Source organism: Dermacentor silvarum, chromosome 1 (genome assembly GCF_013339745.2).
Source record: "Dermacentor silvarum isolate Dsil-2018 chromosome 1, BIME_Dsil_1.4, whole genome shotgun sequence".
Taxonomy (NCBI): domain Eukaryota; kingdom Metazoa; phylum Arthropoda; class Arachnida; order Ixodida; family Ixodidae; genus Dermacentor; species Dermacentor silvarum.
Window position 1 is genome coordinate 74,985,321 of NC_051154.1, and position 21,462 is coordinate 75,006,782.

Sequence of the window (21,462 nt, forward strand, 5' to 3'; positions counted from 1 at the left end):
CATACTTTTTAAAACCGTTATCACTCCCAGTGATCAACAATGCCTACAATCTAACCTCTGTGCCGTTTCAAAGTGGTGTAAGGATTGGTCTATGAAACTAAACAGTGATAAATAAGTCTTCATGCGAGTTACACACAAAAAATGTCCTCTTAGTTACGCGTACTCTCTCAATAATTGTCCTTTGACTGAGGTTAATTGATGAGTATAAATATTTAGGTATTACGATTACAAGCCGCCTGACATGGTCAAGTCATATTACTAAAACATATTCAAAAAAGCTCGGTTTCTTGAGGCACAAACTAAAAACAGCTCCATCAGAAATAAAAGTACTGGCCTATAATGCTTTTATAAGACCTAAATTAGATTATGCTAGTATCTTTTGGGATTCATATCTCAAGAAAGATATTAGGAAACTTGAGATGGTGCAACGAAAAGCTGTCCGTTTTATATTTAATGCTTACCAGAGAAATGACTCGCCGTCAACGCTCATGGCTAGTAATAATATCCCTGTTTTACAACAGCGAAGAGCAATTGCTAGGCTGAAATTTCTCCACTCACTGTATTTTGGTAAATTTAACATTAAACCTGAAACTTACTTAACACACCGAATTTCTAGGCAAGCTAGACATACACATGCTCATACTCTCGAACCCTACTTTGCGCGGACAAATTTTTTCATGTATTCTTTTTTTCCTCGGACCATAAATGAATGGAATGCGTTACCGTTGGAAGCATTTTGTGATGGGGATAATCCTGACTTTGAGAGCTGTGCACCTTTCTGTTTGTGACCACACGGTATAAACTGTGCTGTTTTTCATATTGCGTATTTGTTTGGTTGTGCATTGCACTTTTGCTCTATCCTGTTAACTTTTGATTATAATTATGTATTATACTGTGTTATACCATTTCACGACGTTTTTTGTTTCATGTTTTGTGTTCTTTGAATTTCTTTTGACAACTGATTTTGTTATGCCCCCCTGCTTGGTCTTTCGACCGCAGTATGTTGTTAAAAAGATAAAAAATCGGCAACCTATATATATATATATATATATATATATATATATATATATATATATATATATATTACTACTGTTCAAATTGTCGGTACACGTCACGAAAACGTGGCCCTACTTTCTTCAAAATATGAAATATCGGCTGCTGTTGCTCCTGCCGGGAAAGTAATAGTGTAGCTCTTATTTAGAAACAGCCTGAAAACGAAATCGACAAAGTCAGAGGTGACACATGCCTTTAGAAAAAATCCAAGTCAGTGTACTGTCGGCATTGAAATGGGTCTGTGCGTTCGACCAAGGTCATTTTCACGACCATATCTACGACAAGTCGTGATTATACACAATGAAATTCGACAGTTATACCTGTAAAAGGTTAATTTAGATTTTTGATGGCGATAAGATATATACTGAGACTGCAACGCTACGAAGGCTATCTCTTGACGGAGATGCAACAGTTTCAGCATTTGATAATCCAACGAGTTCATGCCGTATAAGGCACACCAATCGTTGGGCGCGGCTTTAAACGGACCTCCCCCAAGCCCGCAGGTTAAATATAGCAAAGCGTTTTCAAATGCTGATATAGCGGTCCCTAAAAACTGGGCTTGATGCAAGTAGCGCAGGCTGACATTTGTTAGGGCGAGAACTGTCCAGCATCACGCCGTCTCCGCAACGCGAGCGGGTATATGGCGAATCCCACGCGTCGTCCGCTAGAACGAGTCCATAGGAGGCACAAAAGACAATCCTCGCTGCCCAAGCAGTGGATACGTAGTAAAGAAAAGCATTACTTAGGTGGCCACTCTATAAAGGAAGAAAATTTAGATTGAGGTGTAGTTTTGTTGGAGTTTCCAGCGTGCAGCTGAAAGTGCCCGCTTTCAAAAGTGGGCGGGAGGGGGGGGGGGGGGGGGGAGTGGCTTACTTTGTCCCCACTTTTGACAGTGGATGCGACTCGGATTGCTCCCCCGGTGCCTCGCCGGCGCTTTTTTTCGACGTTCTTTTTTTTTTTTTTTTTTTGACAAGCAGTGGTGCACTGTTACAACGTCAGCGCCATTAAGTCTGCCTTTTTTTGAACGTGTCAAAATCCCTGAGAGCCGGCTGCGCGTAGAGTTCACGTGTACTGAACCGCCAGGCGCGGCTTTTTTACTCCGCATCGCCCGAAAACATTGACTTCGAGCACGCGGCTCGACGGGCTCGCTCGGCTCGCTCTGCCAAAAGCGGCCCCAGCAGGCGACGGCGCTCTGGCTCGCTGCACCGCATGGAACATTGCCAACTCGGCCCCGCCCGTCAGGCCTGGCCTTTTGCACTCGCACGGTCGTTCCTTCACCCGTTCGTCCGTTCGTCCGCGCGTATCCGCCTACAACGTGCGCCGCGCTTGCACCTTTGGGTCGATCGCGTATATACATATATACATTGTAGGCCACACGGTCGGTCTAGACCACACAGACCCAAATCTTCCCAGCCCTGGGTAGCCGTAATCTCTGATGCCATGGAGCTCTCCGAAGACTACGCAGCGTGCCGAGCACTACTGCCTCAAGAGGTGCGTGTGGCTTAGATCTTGACACAAGCGATAAACGCGGTTTGCATTTGTCGCTTGCGGTCTGCATTTATCGCCTTGCGGTCTGTGCTACTACTCATTTTCATGACAATGGAAGCTGAATCGCTTTTGCTGCAAATTGACTTCTGCTATGCTCAATCGCTTCGTTTCGTATCACTTGCATCTGTTCGAGCGCGAAGGAATGAATGAACGAATGACCGGGACTGTGAGGAATGCAATATCATTTCAGAGAGGTTTTTATTTCCACGCCCAGGTTTCTGCAGAATCTTGGCTAACGGAGCCCAGCTTTTCTCGTTTTCTTGCCTCCGTACGTATGCACCGTTAGCCTAAAGGACAAAATTTAAACGCGCGATAAAACCGTTTGATGACTACGTCAGACGCCTTCGTGTTGGTGTGAGCGATAAGCTGTGCGCCCCGAGTGATGCAACCATGCCAAACAGAGCGCTAGTGAAGCGTGCATGGTCACGTAGTGTGAATTCAAAGGAAACAGCAAGGCGCGTGTACTTTCGCGAACGCAGAATGCTCTCGTTACCGTCTGCCTCCCAAATGCGATTCAGGTCCGCGGGCGCGTCTTTTCCTGCGTAGCTGCACGTTCTGGCCACTGTTGGCGGTTTTTGCTACACGTATAGGACCAGGGAGGAAAGGCAAATATGTGCACCAAATTGCACCCAGTTTGCTACTTTACATTTGAGAAAAGTCTTTGACGAACAACATAATTGCGTGCCTCATAATAAGAACTGGTTTTGGCACGTAAAACCCCAGAAAGAAGAACAACATAATTGCAAAATATTTCCCTTATCGGGAAGGATGCCGTACAAAGTGCCGCCGACACGCCTTTAATTTTGGCTGTCCTTTGCATAAGGAACGAGAAGGGGAAACGAGATGCCCGATTTTAGTTAGTCACAGCCATATGAAGTAACAGTTAATGGAGCCAAGGAAAGGAATATGGGAAATTATGTGTTGTTTTTAATTGAAGTGTAGAAATGGTAAGGTAAATGCAAATCATAGTGTACGAAAAACAACCTGCCAGTGTTTATAGCTGTGCTAGTTGGTACGCATGCAAACTGCGCAGCAAGACGGGACACACGGAAAGAAGGAAGGGGACAGACGAGTGCAGAATTGAAAAAAAAAACTTGCGTACTGTACAGCCACCATGGTTATCATCACGGTTACATGTAACCGTGAAAACATATGAAGAAAACATGCGTAGACACCAGCATGATTCAAGTGTAACACGTGAAGCGTAAATAAGCGTACTCCTTTTCTGACAGATTAATTGATGGGTGGCTAACGCAGCCCTCTCCCCTCCTTATGATATGGAATGCCTCAATGATTCTACGCTCTATGGGTCTGCTCTCTTTTGAAATAACTACTGCGTTCTCGTTATCTGGCTCGCACCGGCAGCCTCAATGCGCTGGCAAATGAAAGTTTGACGTCTTAGAATATACAAGGTTTTCGCTTTTTCAATTAACTCGTCTGTCCCCTTCTTTCCGTGTGTCTCGGCTTGCCGAGCAGTTTGCATAAAAACAACTGGCAGCCGATGGGAGCCGAACCCACACCCTCCGCATGAGTAACCTTGAGGAAAAGACCTTTGCTGTACCTTTTATAGTTTTGCACGCTATGCAACCTGATAATGATGTAATGCGCGCTGTAGGGGTATTTTATTCTGGTAATACAAATAGAACATTATTCCTACCTATCTGTGTTTTTAGATGATGCTATAAATTAACAATTGTGCGTTGCTCACCAGCAGACGAAAGCGTGCACAAAACATATCGCGAATGTGCGCAGATGACAACGCATTTATACAGCATACGCAGGCGCTCACAATTCCGATCGCTGCCCTTCAAAGTACCGGTATTGCGACTTCAAGAGACGGACTCTTTGAGCAGACGAAGAGGACATGAAAAGCTTTATACAATATGCATGGATCTGCACTAATGACTTGGGGGCACTTTCGAGTCATTAGAGCTGCGTCCTTCACCCGTCTTGCGTATAGGGCTGGGCATCAGCAGCATGCGGGGAAGCTCAAGTAACCACGATGAATGCTCGTCGAGATGAATGCTTGCTCAAAGATGTGTGGCACAACACCGGCCAGCTCCTATACGACGTTTAGCGAAGTGGGCTCCAACTTGTGCGATTTGTCATCCGGTCGCCTGCTCGTCGTTGTCATGTGCCGTACGTGTAGTGCGCACCATTGGCTTTGTTACGGTGCTACAAATTGTTGATAGGTAAACAACTGAAGTAAAGTACCTTGGAGTAACAATTACTAGCAGTCTTAATTGGATTAACCACATATAAAACATATCTGGATCTGCTCAGAAGAAACGTAATTAAATTAAATTTAGCATTTTTAAGTGCCAAAACCACGATATGATTATGAGGCACGCCGTAGTGGGTGACTCCGGATTTATTTTGACTACCTGGGGTTCCTTAACGTGCACCCAATGCAGGGCACACGTGCGTTTTTGCATATCGCCCTCATCGAAACGCGGCCGGGATTCGAGCCTGCACCCTAGGGCTTAGCAGCGCAACGCCAAAGTCACTAAGCCACCATGGCGGGTCAGAAGAAACTAATCTTTTTAGACGTAAACAAAAAGGGCACCACACCTGATGTTAAACTACTGGTGTATCAAACAATTGTCCCACCGAATACAGAGTATACTTGTGCAGTTTGAGACCCCTACGGCCAAGAACATATTAAATCGCTCGAGAGAATTAAAAAAAAAAAAGCCGTTCGATTAATTTTTCTTGTTAAAGCAGAACACACGAAGTAATGAAATTGCTTCAAATACCTGGACTCCAGCCAATGGCTACTCGAAGAAAGGTAGCACGACCTGCAAGCTATTTACCAACTATACAAGAAGCAACTATAAACTTGGATCCCGGATTGTTCCTGCCGCCTCCTGGACGAGCCTCACCTCTGCTGCCTTTCACACCGAGAGTATATGTATTTCAATTTTCTCTTTTGACACGAACAACTGTGATTTAAGGTGTTTATCCGTACAAAACACCCATTTCCAGAGTCATAAGGGTGTCAGTTGTGCACGGTGGTGCAAAGAACTTTCCATCAAACCGATCGAAAAAAACAAAAAAATGTCACAGTTTCGCCCTAAGGGCGAAGCAATGAATGCGATAGCAACACAGCAATGTCATACGAAGTAAGGTGAGCGGCTTTGGTAGCAATATGAATTGTAGTAAACATGAGCTGATTAAGTAAGCAGGTGTGCTGCTGCGTAAGTAGACCGACATGAAGAGAGACTCGATGACCACGAGAAGGCGCGTGTGAAACGGTGGTGTTGATGAGAAGCGTTTCCCGTGGGCAGCGCGTGTGAAGGGACACACCTGTAGCGCTGCACTGCCGACCCGGGCAGCATTGCATGCGTAGCGTGCGTTGGAAAATGTGGCCCGACTATTACTAACGATTGAACAAGCGTGGTGTGAGCGCGCACAAACAAGCATGAATAGATCACACTGAATGACTGCAGACAACAATTGTCAAAACGCTGGCAGCAAGCGCATATACGCCGCAGCGGGCGAAGGTACGTGCGGTCTATCGCTTCAACGGAAACTGAGCGGCGAATGCACGGCGCATAAAGGTCGGAGCCGTGTGGAGATAAGCGACGGTGCGAGCGAGCGACGAGCGCGGTTGTTGGTAGAGTAGAAGTGCGCCCCCCCCCCCCCCCCCCCGCTCCCTCCGGCGCTGGCTTCCCGCTTCCTTGCTTGCGCGTGGGAGATTGAGTGCGTTCGCTCTCCGTGATAGCGCGCGTCCCCGCACGCTTCCGCTCGGGCATACGGCGCGCGGCGAAGACTTTATCTATAGGGAACCTCACGGCGACGGCGACGCCGACGGCAGAAATCCGGTTGAAGTGTCCATATAATTGCTATCGAAATAAAAAAACAAGGCGTTTGTAAGCTAGGCGCCCAGACACAAGCTACAAAGTTGTCTCAAGACAACTTAGACCGGGCGGCAGAACAAAGCCACAACGAAGGGTCGAGGCAGTTTTGAGTTGTCAATGAATTCCATGTGCCCTAATGTGTTGGCGCGCTGCATCAGGCCTTTGATAAAGGCACGTGCACACGCTGGACTTAATGCATAAAGCCACGTAATTTCTGTGTAGCGCAGCTCACATGAACTCGTCACAGATAGCCCTTTTCTATAGATCCAGGCTCGCCTTCAGCCCACAGAAAACGAATGGATGCGCGCTGTTTTTCTTTGGTGCAGACAACAAATGGGGCAGCCATCGATTTTATCACCGCAGTAAAAACTCAATCGATGTAGCACGTCTAAACTTGCAGAACAGTGACTGGAAAGAGGGAGAGCGACTTCCCCTAATTGGAAAGCACTGCTAAGACAGTGGGGTGAACAAAACAGTTGAGAGCGTGAGTGCGGATAAATTTTTACTCGTGCACCTACGTAATAAATTAAGCAACTGTGAGAAAATCTGTCGTTGGTGTAGTTGCTGTCTAGCTGATCAACTATATAGTTTTAGCTCTGGTGCCATTGCAATTATTGTATAAAGTAAATAAAAAGCACTAAAATAACTCTAGTGGTTTTGTACGTGCTGAATGTGTCAGCAGCGCCGCCTGAGGTGAAAAGCCAGGCACTTTTACAAAGTCGTATTACGCCTTGAAAAAAAAAAAAAACTACGTTTATTTTTTTTCTTTGTTTCACACGCAGCTACTATGCCGTATCTTCGCTTACCTTGGAGTAGCTGACAGGCTGGCGGCAGGGCTGACCTGTAAAACGTGGCACAAGTTAACCGCTGACAGCCGCATCTACGGCGACGTGGTTGTCACCTTGGAAAAGAATGTGAAAGAGCGAATGGTTGCGCTCTCCACTTCACAAACGGTGGTAACGTGCTTGGTGGTGAAGAACTCTGCGCTGGACGCGGCTGCCATGTTCTGGGAACACGTAGGGTCGACACTCAAGAGGCTGCACTTTGAGAACTGCTGTTTTTCCTGGAAGGAGTTCGCTTCGGTGCTCCTTAAGTGTCCGAAGCTAGAGCACCTGGCGATTTGCCGCTGCGACAAATTCGTGTCGTCAAGTGATGAGTCCGCATTTGGTGACAGTGCACCGCAATTTTTTCGTCCTACGCCATCCGGAATCAGCTCAGTCGACCTGTCGGAAAATGCTGACCTATCGGATTCTGCCTTTCATCAAGTAATGACGGTGGTAGGAAAACTTCACGCGCTCTCATTGGAAGGCTGTGCGCTATGCGTGCATCCGGCCATCTATCGCCGCTTCTACCCGCCTGGACAAGTGCATAGCCCGCTGGTGTTGACGTTTCAGCACATGCTCAGGAGCCTCGAAGGAGCGCCGCTCAGGGTGCTTAACCTGAGTCGCACGATGATCGACAACAAATGTCTCGCGCAGCTGTCTGCGGCCTACTCGAAGACGCTGCGGGAGCTTCACGCGGCCTCGTGCGCACAGTTAGGACTGCAGGGTGTGAGAGCTTTGTGTGAAAACGTGCCGAAACTCAAGTGCCTAAACCTCGGATCTAACAGGCAACTTAAAGACAACTGTCTGTTAACCGTCTGCGAAAGCCTTGAGAACCTCGAAACGCTGAATATGTCCAATTGCACGGAAATCACGTACGCGGGATTCGCTAAACTAGCTCACCTTCGGAAGCTTCAGTACGCCAGTTTCTCGGACTGTTGTCTCAGCGACCAAGAAACGATGGTGCAGCTGTTTTCTTCCAGACCATGGCCAGCAATGCGAGCGCTCAACATCAGCTCTTGCAGAATAAATGACGCCGTGGCAAGGTGTCTGGCTGAACAAATGCCGACGCTCGTATCTCTCGACGTGTCACACACGACGCTGCTTACCGATGACGCAGTGCGCGCTATCTGGACCCACCTACGCCTCCTCAGAGTCCTCCGCATGGAACGTTGCTTAAAGCTCACTGACGCAGCCTTATACCGTTCAGGCAACTTGAAAACGTGCGAGCCCACCTCCATGGCTTGTCTCAGTGGTCTGAAAAAGCTGAGCCTCAGCGGCTGCTACCTAGTGTCCGACGCAGGAGTGTTGGCTGCAGTGATCTTTAAGGAACTGACTTCTCTGGACGTTGGGCACTGCAACCTGCTCTCGTCTGCGTCCTTGAAGCACATTGCCTTGCACTGTCCCAGCTTGTCAAAGCTAGTGCTGAGCTTCTGCGTGCAGGTAGGTGAACCAGTAGCTCGACTACTACTACCTCAATAGAACACTTTAGCATAGCCTTACCGCTCTAGCATTACCACCCATGGAGAAAGGCCAGCTTCGCTTGAGTTCGCTGTGTCACAATGTCCACGCGCAGATGGCACCTTGCAAGGCTGGAAACCAGTAACGCTATGCTAAAGCGCTCTGATGTATACGGTGTCATTGACTCTTAAGGATCGATCCTGACCCAATCAAATATAGCGCCCCTACTTTACGGGGAAAACGATAGCTGATATGCAACGCCTAAAGCAAAAAGCTATTAACGAACGATTCGTTCGTTTTTAGGTTAGGCTTCTGTGAGCGCTTGAATACTAATAAGGCGCTTCCGTTAAGTTTGGACGACCTTATAGATATATGATTTATTTATTTATTTATTTTATTTATTTATTTATTTATTTATTTACTTACTTTAAAATACTACAGACCAATTCGGTCCATCCAGGACGGAATAGGCCGATTTGTAAGGCTGTGCGCTAGAACCCCTCACTGTATGCATTATACATTGACAGTATATAGTTGCAACAGAATAAATAGTTATCACCAGAACAACAAAGTGTTTAAACATTACAGAAAGTTTCATATATATACGTATATATGAGCGAGAACTAGGAGAACCGAGAGCGTCGATTTTTGTTAGACACGACTACACGAAGCCAACAGGCAATGAAGCCGAGGGAAGCATTGGGGATATTAACTGTGGTTTTAATTTAAATGTAGAAATAATAAGGAATAGTAAAATGAAAGTGGACGAAAAGATAAAACTGGATGCCGATGGAAGCCAAACCCACATCATCCGCATTACGCGTGCGATGCATAGACAGACAAAGACGACGGAATAAAAGAGCATGTCATCTGAACCATTTAGCAAAGCACATGCTCTTCAAGATACTGAATGAAATTTCTGGATCTGCGCATTAGCTTCAGTGAATGTTCCCTCTGCTGCGTTTATTTGCACAAAAGCGCAGCAGAACCTGAAGGTTTATTCTGCTAATTCAAAGACTTACATGGCGCCGCCAAGCGCTTGGCGCTTGCGTTTAATCTATACTATTCAAACTGTCTTTTCCTGCTCCGCAGAGCGTTAGCGTTGCGTTTCCCGCCAACACAAGCGTTTTTCGCTGTTCGATCCCCCGCAACGCAGAGTGTGGTGTACGCGCCGCAGGTGGAGATCCGACTATGTTTGTAGCGTTCATTGGAGGAGCACTGGTGGGACGACTGAGTCCTAATACACAGGAGATGTGTCGAAATTTTTTTTTTTTTGCGTTTTCGGATGTATAAAGGTAAATGTTGGGTACATCGAATGCGAACCGAAGGCTTTCAAGGATGAGCTAAGGGCATTCACAGATGAACGGAAGGTTATCGAATGCTTCGGAACGGAACGCTGCGGAAGGGACACAGCTGTTGAAAGGCCTTGGACTATCGCCTGTCCGTTCTATCGCATGGTTGTTCGAAGAAGCCGCCAATTGTTGTTCACCTGGATGTCTCTGCATATTCATTGCTATGTAAGCTGTATTAAGTATTACGTCAGGTGCTCCGTCCGATCTTCCTCCTGCCTGTGATCGTTTTGTTGAGCTAGTGTTTTTATTGCCCTAAGTACTCGAAAAAAAAAAAAACGCAAGTACGAGTTACACCATCCAATCCTTTAGAATGGGGAAAAAGAAACCAACCAGCCAGCCGAAAAAGCAGTGGAACCAAAATATTGGGTGCTCACTCAGCGCCTGCAGAAGCTAGCGGCATCTCACAACGTGAGCGAGTGCAAATACGAGCGCCGCAATTTTATAAGCGAGAAAAGGCTGTGAGTGGACTTCCGTCGCGCACGTATGCGTAAGCATCAAGTGATGACCTTCGTTTATTTTTCCTCTTCTAGTTGGACGATGGCGCACTGACATCGGTCCTCAGGCCGTCGACGAGACTAAGACACCTCAACATAGAAGGCTGCAGAAACATGACTGATACAGCTCTCATTTATGTCGCTCAATGCCTGTCAGTAAAGTACGTGAACGTTAAATCATGCATGGTGACACTAAATACGCTACAACAGCTGTCACTAGAGCGACAAGATCTTGAAGTGGTGCATACTGTATGCCGTGTGGAATGAGCTACCAAGAAGGCTGCATAATATTGTAATTTTAACGCAAGTAGCATTCTTGGCGTTGTCAGACTATAAATTTTCCGGCTATCTATCTAACCGTTTTCGTGGTGGTGCAGTCTAAAAATGTGGGCTTAACCTCGTTCACGGCATTCTTCGATTAAAAAAAGAAATCCCTTTAAAATTTCTCCGAATAAATTTCCGGCTGAAAATAATGCTATTCAAATACTTGGATAGATATCATTGATTAGTTCTTCCCGGATTGTTTTCTGGTTGTAGTTAAACCATTGCCCCAACACGTCGCAACCGTTCTCGGCGAGTGCTTGCTCTTACGTCACCACTGATGCAACGAAAAGCAGTTATTTTGGCTATTTTCTCATGTCAAGGAAGTGGTTAGTTTAAAATCCTTTGCACCTCTCGTCTTATATAAAATAGGTAAATTCACACAAAAAAGTATTATGTTAAAAACGGGGGGAAAAAAGTTAGCGCCATTCTACTTTCTGAAGGTGGATGACCAGCGAATCTGTGTATGTGGTGTTACGACTGGCATTTAGCACAGTTGTGCCCGGCGGCTGTTTTCGACAAAGAATGCTGCCCTGACAGACCTGCAGCCTGGATGAAATGCCATTCACGCCCTTCGGTGCCTTGCAAGGCCGGGGAGCTGGCGACTAGACCAGCGTCACCTGAGACTAATGGACAAGCCATTATGTTTCCTAACTTCGGCTGTCCAACAGCCCTAGACCAGCGTCACCTGAGACTAATGGACAAGCCATTATGTTTCGTATCTTCGGCTGTCCAACAGCCCAGAGCTCAGCCGAAGATACGAAACATAATGGCTTAATTGTCCATTAGTCCCAGAGCTGTTGGACAGCCGAAGATACGAAACATAATGGCTTGTCCATTAGTCTCGGGTGACGCTGGTCTAGTCGCCAGCTGATGGGCGAGACGAATTCTGAGTCATCGGTCTCGTGCATCGTTTAACGACATCGTCGCTCTTTTCCGTCACAGTATAGACTGCGACAGTCAAACAAAAGCTCACTTGAGACGAAGACAACGCCGCCCTTCGTGGAGACGCTATTTAGCGTGAAGGCCCATCTCTCAGTCAAGCTGATCTTCATAAAAAGCCCTATCATTCTTGCAAGGGGCCAACGGCAAGACTTTTCGTGGGAACGGATCAAAGTTGAGGTTCTCAAGTCGCCAAGCGGTTGCCCGTATGTCGAGGCGCTTGCGCAACCTTGGAGGCATAATCCGGCGGAACGGTGCAACGTCAGGGGCGAGATTTTGCGAATGTTAAATTTCGGCGATTGTGATTGGACAAGAACAACAACAGTGAATTCCCTTACGAGAGAAAGGGGGAAAAGGAGGGGCTTAAAAAGCGGACCTTCAGTGCTGTGAGTGTTCTCGTTCGTGCTCGTACATTGAATCTCTTAAAATGTAAATGCTGTAAATAAAGCCTTTTTTGCTCCTCTTGGACGTCGCCCCAAACCTCTTGATCGCCCGGCACCTGGCACTTCAACAACCACGTAAACTCGGATTAACCGCTCGGACACGAGTCGCAACAACTGGTGGTTGACTGCAGTGAAATGGAACCTTCAGCCAACGCCAAACCCAACAGTGGTGATTAACCGTTGCTCCGGTGAAACGTTCCAAGTTTGGGGGATCGGGGCCACATGGACGGTTCGCGTTTCTTTCCGCCTCGCGGTCCTGGCGGGCAGCACGCTTACGCTTGGCGTCCGTGGCCCGCTCATCGTCGGTGGTCTCCTTCCGTCGCCGCCGCGCCCATTCCCTTTTCTGTTCACGCCGTCGTTCTTGGTAGGCACGCTGTTCTTCTTCAGACCGTACAACACGCGGCCTACGCATGTCATAGTCAGAGCAGAACTGATGAAAGGAGCCTACATAGAGCATGGCGTCAGGAGACAGAAGACACTCTGATTGGTAGGCACTAGTTTGAATACGCGGGATGGCGTACACGAGTATATGGTGCGAACGTAGACACGGCCGACGCGGGTCAGAGTGTAGTATCTGTTCTTATCAGCTTAATATCTGATACGGGTTGTATTTGGCCCCAAGATATTAAACTTATTTTTGCAAGCTGGCGGAGTGCTTGAAGCCTGCTTCACCTCCGCCGCGGGTCGATCCGGTATTGTGCTATATTATTATAGTATAGTCTACGGACATCGATTCGCTGGAAATTAGCCATATACAGATTCGCTGTAAAACAGCCATCAGAGCTGTTCCTTGTGATATCAGTGGTGACGTTAGAGAAGGCATGAACCAGAACAAGGGCGGTAATCTCGGCATAATGTGTTCAACTTCATTTAATGACGTCATTAAACCTGCAGGAATGTAGAAAATAAACGGACTGTTAATTGTGAAGGTCCATGTTCGTGCCGAAACACGTACGCAGGCAAATGAGCTGGACACGGTCACTACAATGCCAATAAAGCTAGGCCTTGCACACCTTGTTTACGTCACAAGATGTCGGCACCAGCACTGATGCTCTAAAGTCCCTGTATGGTGCTCTTGTCTTTTTCGCTACAAGCAAAAGATCAGCTTGTTCGAGACATCAGCTGTCTTACACAGTATGCTGCACCATGCATAACATGGTGCTTGATTCAGTGGCTGCACGCCCACTGCGGCATGGCGGGCAACGTTGAGGCTGACTGGGTTGCTGGAGTAGCGCATGGCGACTCATCGCAGCTGGTGTCCGTACCTCTGTCTAAAAGGGATAGGTTAATCCTAGCGAACACCGTCGCCTGGTGCTCTTAATGTGCTTTTTTTATGGTCGAAAAAAAAAACCTTATTCGCCCCATATCCAATAATCGCATATGAAGATATGTAGATCCCATACTAAAACCCGTATGTTCCCATACAATGTGGGGATCGTATGCTGCATGCCTTATGGGATATATCGGAACATACTGATTTTAAATGGGATGTATATGTTCAAATGGGACGTGTCCCATATATCACATATAGGAGCACATTGGTTTCTATAATGCGATCCCCATATGCTATGGGATTGTTGGATGTGGGCCATACGAGCATTTTCGATAGCGATCATGAAAGCGCTACTGGCTTCTAGCCGCCTGGTCCAGGAGGACCAGGCGGCTAGAACTAATCTGGCTTGAACCAGATGCTTTAGTTGCCTGTCACCGTGTGTGCTTGTCATTTTTGCATGCTCTTTTCATGTGCACTATATGAGTGTGTCACGGAGCGGCATAGTTTCCAGTCATCGACACGCCGATTAACGGGCGTCAAAAACGTCGTGGTCCCACGGTGCGGCATATAGTCTCGAGATAGCAACACGCCGATCAACGGGCGTCAAAAACGTCGCGGTCCCACGGTGCGGCATATAGTTTCGAGATAGCGACATGCCGATTAACGGACCCAAGTGCGTGCGTGTGCGTCCGTGTGGTGCAGTGCGGGGGCGCGACCTCGCACAGCGAGGGGGGAATAAACCGCTCCCTCGCCCCTGATTAAAAGGAGTGCGGCCAAGACTTTTCGGAGGAGTCATGAAATAATTAGGTGAACTCTGCATACCTGCAGTTACCCGACATAGGGAACTAGGGAAAGGAGAGGCTATTTAAGCGCAGGTTTTAGGCCCTGTTAATCAGTCTAGAAGCTGAGCCTGTAATCGGCTGAGAAGCAGTCGAGGGGCTAGTGCCGTCCAGTATCGCCTGGGCCGCCTATCCACGTCGGAACTCTGAGGAACTAGTTGGCGTATGAGACGACAAACCAACGTCTGCAACGAAGCTCACGGTAGTTCGCCTCAAGTTAGCTCAACCTGCTTGAGAGAAGACGTCAAATCTAGACTCCCTGGAAACCCAGCCCAGCAATCGCATCCACCTCAACAAGATCGGCTCGCCGGCATTCTTCGGGAAAGCTCCGCGCGCCGACTTCACGGTTTATGGACTTGCTGCTGCTGCCCGGCCATGCATATGATATGACATCGTTTGTTTCTTTTTGAACTTTGTTTTCTTTGAACTTTATTTTAGTGAACTGCTGTTAAGTGTTATTCTTGTATATTTGATCCGCGCCCTGTTTCATATGTATATGCATTGTTAATTGCTCGTCACATTTCTTTGTCGTCATCATTGAGCTATATTAAGTTCAGGTGTGTTAGTTTGTCTTGTGTTCTTTTACTATTTTATTTTATTCATTTGTGTATAATTACCAGCCGATAAATATCTTGTTTTTTTGTTTTTTTTTCACTCCCGAGTCTGACTCTTTCACTGTGTTCGCTCGAGTACGGAACGACCAACCGGCTTGTATAGACCTTTTCATCGGGCGAAGAGGAAAGGGCGCGCGACGAGCCTTTCCTGCTTTCTGGCTTCTGCAAGCCGGCGCGGCTTGAAATGTGTTACCGGTCGCTCGCTGCGGAACAATTTGGAGGTGTTTTAGCTAGTTCTGAGTGCAATTTACGGGATGTCAGTTCTTACGAGGTCGTCGAACAACCACTGTGTAGCCTTTAGGTGCAGCAGTACGTAGCTACAGTATCTGGAAATTTCTCTTGGATGCGCGAAAATTCGACGCGCATCATCAGCCGCGGTGTGTGTATGTGTTGTGAACTATGTTGGATGTATCGGTTTTCACTCGACAAAGACTTGTTGTAAAACATTTGCATCAGCCACCAGCAACGTTCTCACGCATTTTAAGTCTAGTAGACTTCGAATCACTATGTCTACGTTAGCCTCCTGCAAGAGGCCGAAGGCTTTGCTCAACACAGCGAGCACTGCGGTTGGCAAACCAACATGATACACACAAGCTTCGTGCTTCGATGGGCATTGCCTTTTGCCCTGTAAGGCACAATATACAAAGGGGATCGCATAAAGAGGATCCAACAGCTATTTGTAAGGACACAATTTCCGTAAGGTGGGTGAATGCGTCGTAGCTAGATGACTGAACTTATGAGACTGAAAAAAAAAAAAAAAAAGAAGAGTTCATATATCCCCCTTTTGCGGCAAAATAAAACAGAACACGGGGCAACGACGCAATAAGACTTCGCACGGTCGTGCCGCGCATGCTTGGACCACTTGGACCATGCGCTGTATAGAACAAACAGATCTATAACACAGCATTTAGTACTGCCTCGGACGCTCGCGGAGTCTGCAGCTGGTCGTTCGACCACTCGGAAAGTGTGATTCACACTGTACGGTAAGCTGTTATTATTAACCAAACTATTTTATTTGTGGGCGGAAACCTTGCCCAACAGACAAGGCAGTCGCCCAATGCATCTACAGATAACAACTTGCACGCTTGTCCAAGTAAACAGCAGAACTTAATCGCCAGCAGAATGGTACCCACGTTGTTAGGATCGTCAAATGTTTCGTAACTACTCGTTGCAGCTAAACCAGCTGCAGCTAGAGCTTAGAATTACAGTGCTGAAAATGCTGCAGTAAGGTAACATTTATGAAACTAATTTTCAGAAATACCTAACTGATATTCGAGGCTGATTGTAAGTTCAAACAAACGCGCACACCTCGCGCTGGGTGTCTCCGTCCGCCCTAACGCCAGCAGAAACTCCAGCCGCTTAATTACTTCAGACTTAAATTCCTTCACTAGGCCTCACAGGACCGTTCCCCACATAGAAGACGCCATTGCATACTAAATAGACCGCGGGAGAGTGAATAAATCCATCAGAAACAACACGGGCGTTCGCCCAAGCCAGCATGCCAACTGCCCTTATATGGCGCCACTGCCTACGCAATGGCGGCGCCCATGAAAAAACGGTCTATAGACCTACATTAGCTACACCAAGTTTGTAAACAGTGGTAGGCAACGTCGATATATTTTAGGCACTATAGCGACGTCGCGTAGGCTCCGCCCACGTTTGCCGCCCCCGCTACACGCGCGGATGGCGCTTTCTTTTTTCTTTTTTTGAATGGGGTGGGGGGTGGCGGTGTTAAAACTACGATTTCATTATGAAGCACACGGTAGTGGGGGCGCCGGATTAATTTTGACTACATGAGGCTCTTAAATGTGCACCCAGTGCACGTTCTTGCATTTCGCCCCCATCGGGATACGGCCGAACGAGACGCTAGGCCTAGCTAGCTGACCGCCGAGGTGACGGCCGATACCGCTTGCGACCTGGCCTGCAGCTCATCATAGTGCGCTTATTTTTGACAACACGATTAACGTTGGCCTAAATGAATTGGTTTTGTCGGTGTCGTTGGTGCGAATAGCAAACGAAACCCAATACTTGCAAGCCAGCTGCCATGCCGCCTTGCTGAGACGGCCGGTGCTTGGGTTTCTGTCCGCGATACGAAATGCCGTCGGATCGTTGCTCCCGATCGCGCCAGTTTTTTTAGTACTGGGCGCTGCTTTACGAAACACGCGCAGAAAATACTTTTTTTCCTTTTAAGAGCTATTTCATGGTAAAAACAAGTTGTAGCCGATTTCTACGTCGCCATGAGCGGCGACAGAAGCGATCGCCTCGGTGATGGGACCGGCGAGGTACCCTCCCGACGACGACGCCGGCTGTGTAAGACCGCTCAGTCTGAGCTGTAGGCCGAGGCCGTCCGATCGCTCCAACTCTGCACTAACCCCGTACATTTTATTTCGCGCTCGAAATTTAATTAACGCGTTTAGGTGCGTTTATGACATCCACACTGCAATTAAAGCGGCTGTGACTGTGCTGCCTGCGTATGTGAACGTGTGATAGGATATCTACACTGCAAGTGGCGCAATTCCTTGAGATGACAATAAATTTGAATGTGACGTGCTTTGTGGGGCATCTGCTCGCTCGACCTACATTCAAGGCTAATCCTAATCTAGGTTTCCCACAGTGCAGCAATAAATTGAAATGACGCGCTAATAACGATCCTAAGATCATAGTTTGGCTCATGCACGCCACTCAAAATAGAAGCTTAACGGTTACGAGATGTTTTGCGCGCAATGGATGATCTGGTATGAGAATCCAACTTTCGCTTTTTACCGCGGCGGCCCATTGCTTGCGACGGTTTTCATCAACAGGAAACCTATGAAAAGTTTAGCCTATTGCGTATTTCGACGCAACTCAGCACGTCGACATACTGCATTTCCTTCGTTGTAAGATCATAGAATAAAGACCTCACACATGGAACCGCACAACCACCCGCGAAACCCAGCGGCTGCTGTGGTAGGCGCGACACGGGCGTCTCGGCGGTGGAGTGCCTACCATGCGAAACTAAACTCCGACGACTGCGCCACCGCATTTTCGTGACATTGCGCCGTGCATGGTCTTCGCGCCGACGACGAACGGCTGACAGCCGTGACAGAGTGTCATTCCACGCATCACCTTTCTCATGTGGAGTAGCATGTTAGGCGTGCCGCCATGACAAAAATCTCCAGCACCTATTAAAGAAAGTATTTCTCTCTGTTGTCTTCTTTCTTCCTCAAATGACCCCTGTGCTGATGTGGTGAGCGGCAACCACAAGATGGCCAGTAGAAATCATCGCCTCGAGGGCACAGACGGGAGTGTGCACTCTGATCATTAATTTATGGAAAAACTAAGCCATATCTCTGTGTGCACATAAAAAAAGTGTCTTGCGCACATAAAAAGTTTCCAGAAGAACAGACATATTTTGTATTAAATATCTACAAAAGAAATACGATACAGATTTCGTTCAAATCGGTGGTCGTAAAAAAAAAAAAAATCGCGTAGCTATCACCACATGCGTATTCTCACATAATGAATCACCTCTCACCAGGATTCATTTTTCGAATAGGTATGAAAAACTGAAATGCTCTGATCGCACAGCCACTCAACCGATTCTCATTGTATTTGTTTGCATTCAAGAGAAAAAGCTACACTTCACCGACTGTTGGAAACAATATTTTTTTATTACTAATTAGCTCTGGGAACCAGCCCGCAAGGTGGCAGAAAGGAAAATCCGTGTGGGTTTCCCCCTTCATATTTTTTTTTACGTTCTCAAAACTTGCAGAAAATATGTAAAAATTTCACGGTGACTGTCGATGGTAATGCGATTAGCATTCGAGCAATATATCGACACACCATATTTCTAAAGTCAAGTTTATTTAACCTCTGTAGTGGTGATTCTCACACTTCCGTTGTTTAGGATATACGCGATTTACTTAGGTATCGTCCCACTTGGCAATGGCACTCGCTTGCCGTTATTTAAAAGACACCGGACTCAGTGACAAATTGTGACTCCACACTGTGTGACGTAGGATCGGACGTAGACACTACGCAATACTAGAACGCCTTCGCAGACTGCGTGACAGTGCCCACAGCAAGAGTTCTGTTTTCTCTCTCTCTCTCTCTCTCTCTCTCTCTGTGTGTGTGTGTGTGTGTGTGTTTCTTTCCTTTCTTTAATTCTTTTTTTATCTCTCACCTATCGCATCCCTTTATCTCCGGTTGCCAGAGTAGCCAACCGGGGATATTCTCTTGGTTAACCTCCCTGTCTTTCCTTTGCCTTTCTCTCTCTCTCTTGCCAAAGTCGCCCATGAAAATGACTGCATGACGACGACTGTATGATGGTGAAGCAGTGACGATAGAATGACGAAGAAAGAATGACGTCGAAGAAACTTCAAAGGTGGTATGACGTCGACGATGGCATGACAACATTATTTCTAAATGATTGCAATGCTATAACAATCACAGCGTGACGACGACGACCTGAGGACAACGGGAAGACGAGTGTATAACGGCGATGGCGTCACGACGACTCTATGACGACGACATGGCATGACAACGGTATCAGGACAATGGAATGACGACGGGAATATGACGACAATGACGTGACTATCACGAAGCCTGTATGACGACGATGACAAAACGACTGCGGCATGACGAGATTCGAATCACGAAGCTGGAGTAACGACGATGGAACGACCATAACGGCATCACGTCCCTGAGCCATACGTTATGGCTCAAGCTATTGGACAAGTGAAGTTAACTGGGTCGGAATAGACGGCGTGACGACGATGGCATGACGAAGAGTCCGACCACGAAGCAGGAATGACGATGATGGAACGACCACAACGGTATCACGTCCCTGAGCCATACGTTATGGCTCAAGCTATTGGACAAGTGTAGTTAACTGGGTCGGCATAGACGGCGAGACGACGATGGCATGACGAAGCGTCCGACCACGAAGCTGGAATGACGATGATGGAACGACCACAACGGCATCACGTCCCTGAGCCATACGTTATGGCTCAAGCTATTGGACAAGTGTAGTTAACTGGGTCGGCATAGAAGGCGTGACGACGATGGCATGACGAAGAGTCCTACCACGAAGCTGGAATGACGATGATAGAACGACGACAACGGCATCACGTCCCTGAGTCATACGTTATGGCTCAAGCTATTGGACAAGTGTAGTTAACTGGGTCGGCATAGAAGGCGTGACGACGATGGCATGACGAAGAGTCCGACCACGAAGCTGGAATGACGATGATGGAACGACCACAACGGCATCACGTCCCTGAGCCATACGTTATGGCTCAAGCTATGGACAAGTGGAGTTAACTGGGTCGGCATAGACGGCGAGACGACGATGACATGACGAAGAGTCCGACCACGAAGCTGGAATGACGATGATGGAACGACCACAACGGTATCACGTCTCTGAGTCATACGTTATGGCTCAAGCTATTGGACAAGCGGAGTTAACTGGGTCGGCATAGAAGGCGTGACGACGGTGGCATGACGAAGAGTCCGACCACGAAGCTGGAATGACGATGATGGAACGACCACAACGGTATCACGTCCCTGAGTCATACGTTATAGCTCAAGCTATTGGACAAGCGGAGTTAACTGGGTCGGCATAGAAGGCGTGACGACGATGGCATGACGAAGAGTCCGACCACGAAGCTGGAATGACGATGATGGAACGACCACAACGGCATCACGTCCCTGAGCCATACGTTATGGCTCAAGCTATTGGACAAGTGGAGTTAACTGGGCCGGCATAGAAGGCGTGACGACGGTGGCATGACGAAGAGTCCGACCACGAAGCTGGAATGACGATGATGGAACGACCACAACGGTATCACGTCCCTGAGTCATACGTTATGGCTCAAGCTATTGGACAAGTGGAGTTAACTGGGTCGGCATAGAAGGCGTGACGACGATGGCATGACGAAGAGTCCGACCACGAAGCTGGAATGACGATGATGGAACGACCACAACGGCATCACGTCCCTGAGCCATACGTTATGGCTCAAGCTATTGGACAAGTGGAGTTAACTGGGTCGGCATAGAAGGCGTGACGACGGTGGCATGACGAAGAGTCCGACCACGAAGATGGAATGACGATGATGGAACGACCACAACTGTATCACGTCCCTGAGTCATACGTTGTGGCTCAAGCTATTGGACAAGTGGAGTTAACTGGGTCGGCATAGAAGGCGTGACGACGATGGCATGACGAAGAGTCCGACCACGAAGCTGGAATGACGATGATGGAACGACCACAACGGCATCACGTCCCTGAGCCATACGTTATGGCTCATGCTATTGGACAAGTGGAGTTAACTGGGTCGGCATAAACAGCGTGACGACGATGGCATGACGAAGAGTCAGACCACGAAGCTGGAATGACAATGATGGAACGACCACAACGGTATCACGTCCCTGAGCCATACGTTATGGCTCAAGCTATTGGAC

At 47.6% G+C, this 21,462-nt stretch overlaps 1 protein-coding gene and 1 non-coding gene across 2 annotated transcripts; both read left to right on the top strand.

The window, feature by feature from the left end:
- Nucleotides 1–2,309: 2,309 nt before the first annotated feature.
- LOC119466280 (F-box/LRR-repeat protein fbxl-1) lies at nucleotides 2,310–15,024 on the top strand. The gene is made up of 3 exons (XM_037726761.2): nucleotides 2,310–2,544; nucleotides 7,244–8,725; nucleotides 10,626–15,024. The coding sequence occupies exons 1-3, from the start codon at nucleotides 2,494–2,496 to the stop codon at nucleotides 10,854–10,856; spliced, it is 1,764 nt and encodes a 587-aa protein (XP_037582689.2). The 5' UTR covers nucleotides 2,310–2,493; the 3' UTR covers nucleotides 10,857–15,024.
- Nucleotides 12,840–13,024, top strand: LOC119437857 (U2 spliceosomal RNA). The gene has a single exon (XR_005189561.1). It is a non-coding gene; the product is annotated as a U2 spliceosomal RNA (small nuclear RNA).
- Nucleotides 15,025–21,462: the final 6,438 nt, after the last annotated feature.

What these genes read in the sequence shown, in the direction of transcription:
- LOC119466280 (XM_037726761.2), top strand. Translation starts at nt 2,494, where the DNA reads ATGGAGCTCTCCGAAGACTACGCAGCGTGCCGAGCACTACTGCCTCAA. An exon ending in GAGCACTACTGCCTCAAGAG is followed by an intron (nt 2,545 to 7,243) that starts GTGCGTGTGGCT and finishes TTTCACACGCAG; the next exon opens with CTACTATGCCGTATCTTCGC. An exon ending in TGCTGAGCTTCTGCGTGCAG is followed by an intron (nt 8,726 to 10,625) that starts GTAGGTGAACCA and finishes TTCCTCTTCTAG; the next exon opens with TTGGACGATGGCGCACTGAC.